Genomic DNA, 1,223 nt, shown 5'->3' with positions numbered 1-1,223 from the left:
GACTTTTCAAGCTCTCCTGGTCTCCTGGGAGGGTCCTGGCATCCTCTCTCTTCTGCTGAATGCTGACCAACTGCTGCTGCAATTTCTCAATCATGTCATTGAGCTGCTCTGTTTCTTCCTCTCATTGTTTCTTCACATGATCTTGATCATTCATCAAACATTCAATCTGAATTTCTAGATCTCGTATCTGTTCCTTTTGTTCTTCAATGACCTATTATTTAATGAAAAAGAATGCAGACAAAATAAATGTATATCTATATTTTGGAAATTCTATTTTAAGCAATGACCTTACAGAGTATGTCCCAAACCAACATACTGTCTCATAGGAATGTTCTTTTCAATACAGACCAACAAGATACCTCCTCTTATTTAGAATCTGGGATTTTGTTAAACTTGAGCTCCAACTTGAACAGTTCATTTCCCATTAGGAAAATAGTATCAGTGCATGCCCTTGAACAAAGGAAGTGCTAAAATAGGACGCACACAGATGGCTCTCAAAGGTAAAGCCTACTCAGCACACTGAACAGCATAAACTTGAACAAGCACCTTCACCAGCTGAGCCATCTCACCAGCCATGATATTTGTTTTTAATATTCGATGGGAAAGGGGAAGCGAGAAGGCTTAGTGACTAGGTGTGCTTATTCTGTAAGCATGAGAAACTGAGTTCAAGTCCCCAGCACATATATAAAAAGCTAGGCAGGGTTAAGTGAGCTGTAAGCCAGCACTGAGAACAAGAGACAGGCAGATTCTGAGAGCTCATTGGTCAACCAGACTAAATGGAGAAACTGTATAAAGGCAATGAGGCAGAGAGCAACAGTAGAATATACCTGTTCTAGCCAATATGTGCACAGGCATAGAAATGTGTTTGCACACTTAGGGACATGCACCCTACCCCCAGGGAAATTCAACAGGAAAGTATGTTTTAAATTTTAGTGACAGCCTCTGAGATAGCTTAGTGGGTCAGAATGTTGACTGTCAAGGCCGACGAGCTGAGTTTCATTTCTAGAGCTCACGTGGTATAACAAGAAATTACTCGCACGAGCTGTTCGATGACCTCCAAAATGTTGCAGAGTGAATGCAAACTCACTCCGTTCTCCAAAATAGATAAGTGTAATAAAATTTGAAAACTGTAACTCATATTAATTTTGACAAAAAAATTTAATGGGCACACCTTGTTGTCTGCGGTCAGGTTAAGTTGCTGCTGGAGTTTTATAAACTGCTCA

General features: G+C 40.2%; 1 protein-coding gene across 1 annotated transcript in view; it reads right to left on the bottom strand.

The window, feature by feature from the left end:
• The window catches only part of Akap9 (A-kinase anchoring protein 9), a 174,068-nt gene that overhangs the window by 33,369 nt on the left and 139,476 nt on the right, over positions 1-1,223 (bottom strand). The window contains 2 exon segments of the mRNA XM_031380282.1: positions 1-211; positions 1,172-1,223. The exon segment at positions 1-211 is cut by the window's left edge and continues 875 nt beyond it; the exon segment at positions 1,172-1,223 is cut by the window's right edge and continues 23 nt beyond it. Of these exon segments, the coding sequence (XP_031236142.1) occupies positions 1-211; positions 1,172-1,223 (263 nt within the window).

This window comes from Mastomys coucha, unplaced genomic scaffold, assembly GCF_008632895.1.
Source record: "Mastomys coucha isolate ucsf_1 unplaced genomic scaffold, UCSF_Mcou_1 pScaffold19, whole genome shotgun sequence".
Lineage (NCBI taxonomy): Eukaryota > Metazoa > Chordata > Mammalia > Rodentia > Muridae > Mastomys > Mastomys coucha.
The sequence above is the reverse complement of the archived record's forward strand: the minus strand, read 5'-3'. Positions and strand labels throughout refer to the sequence as shown.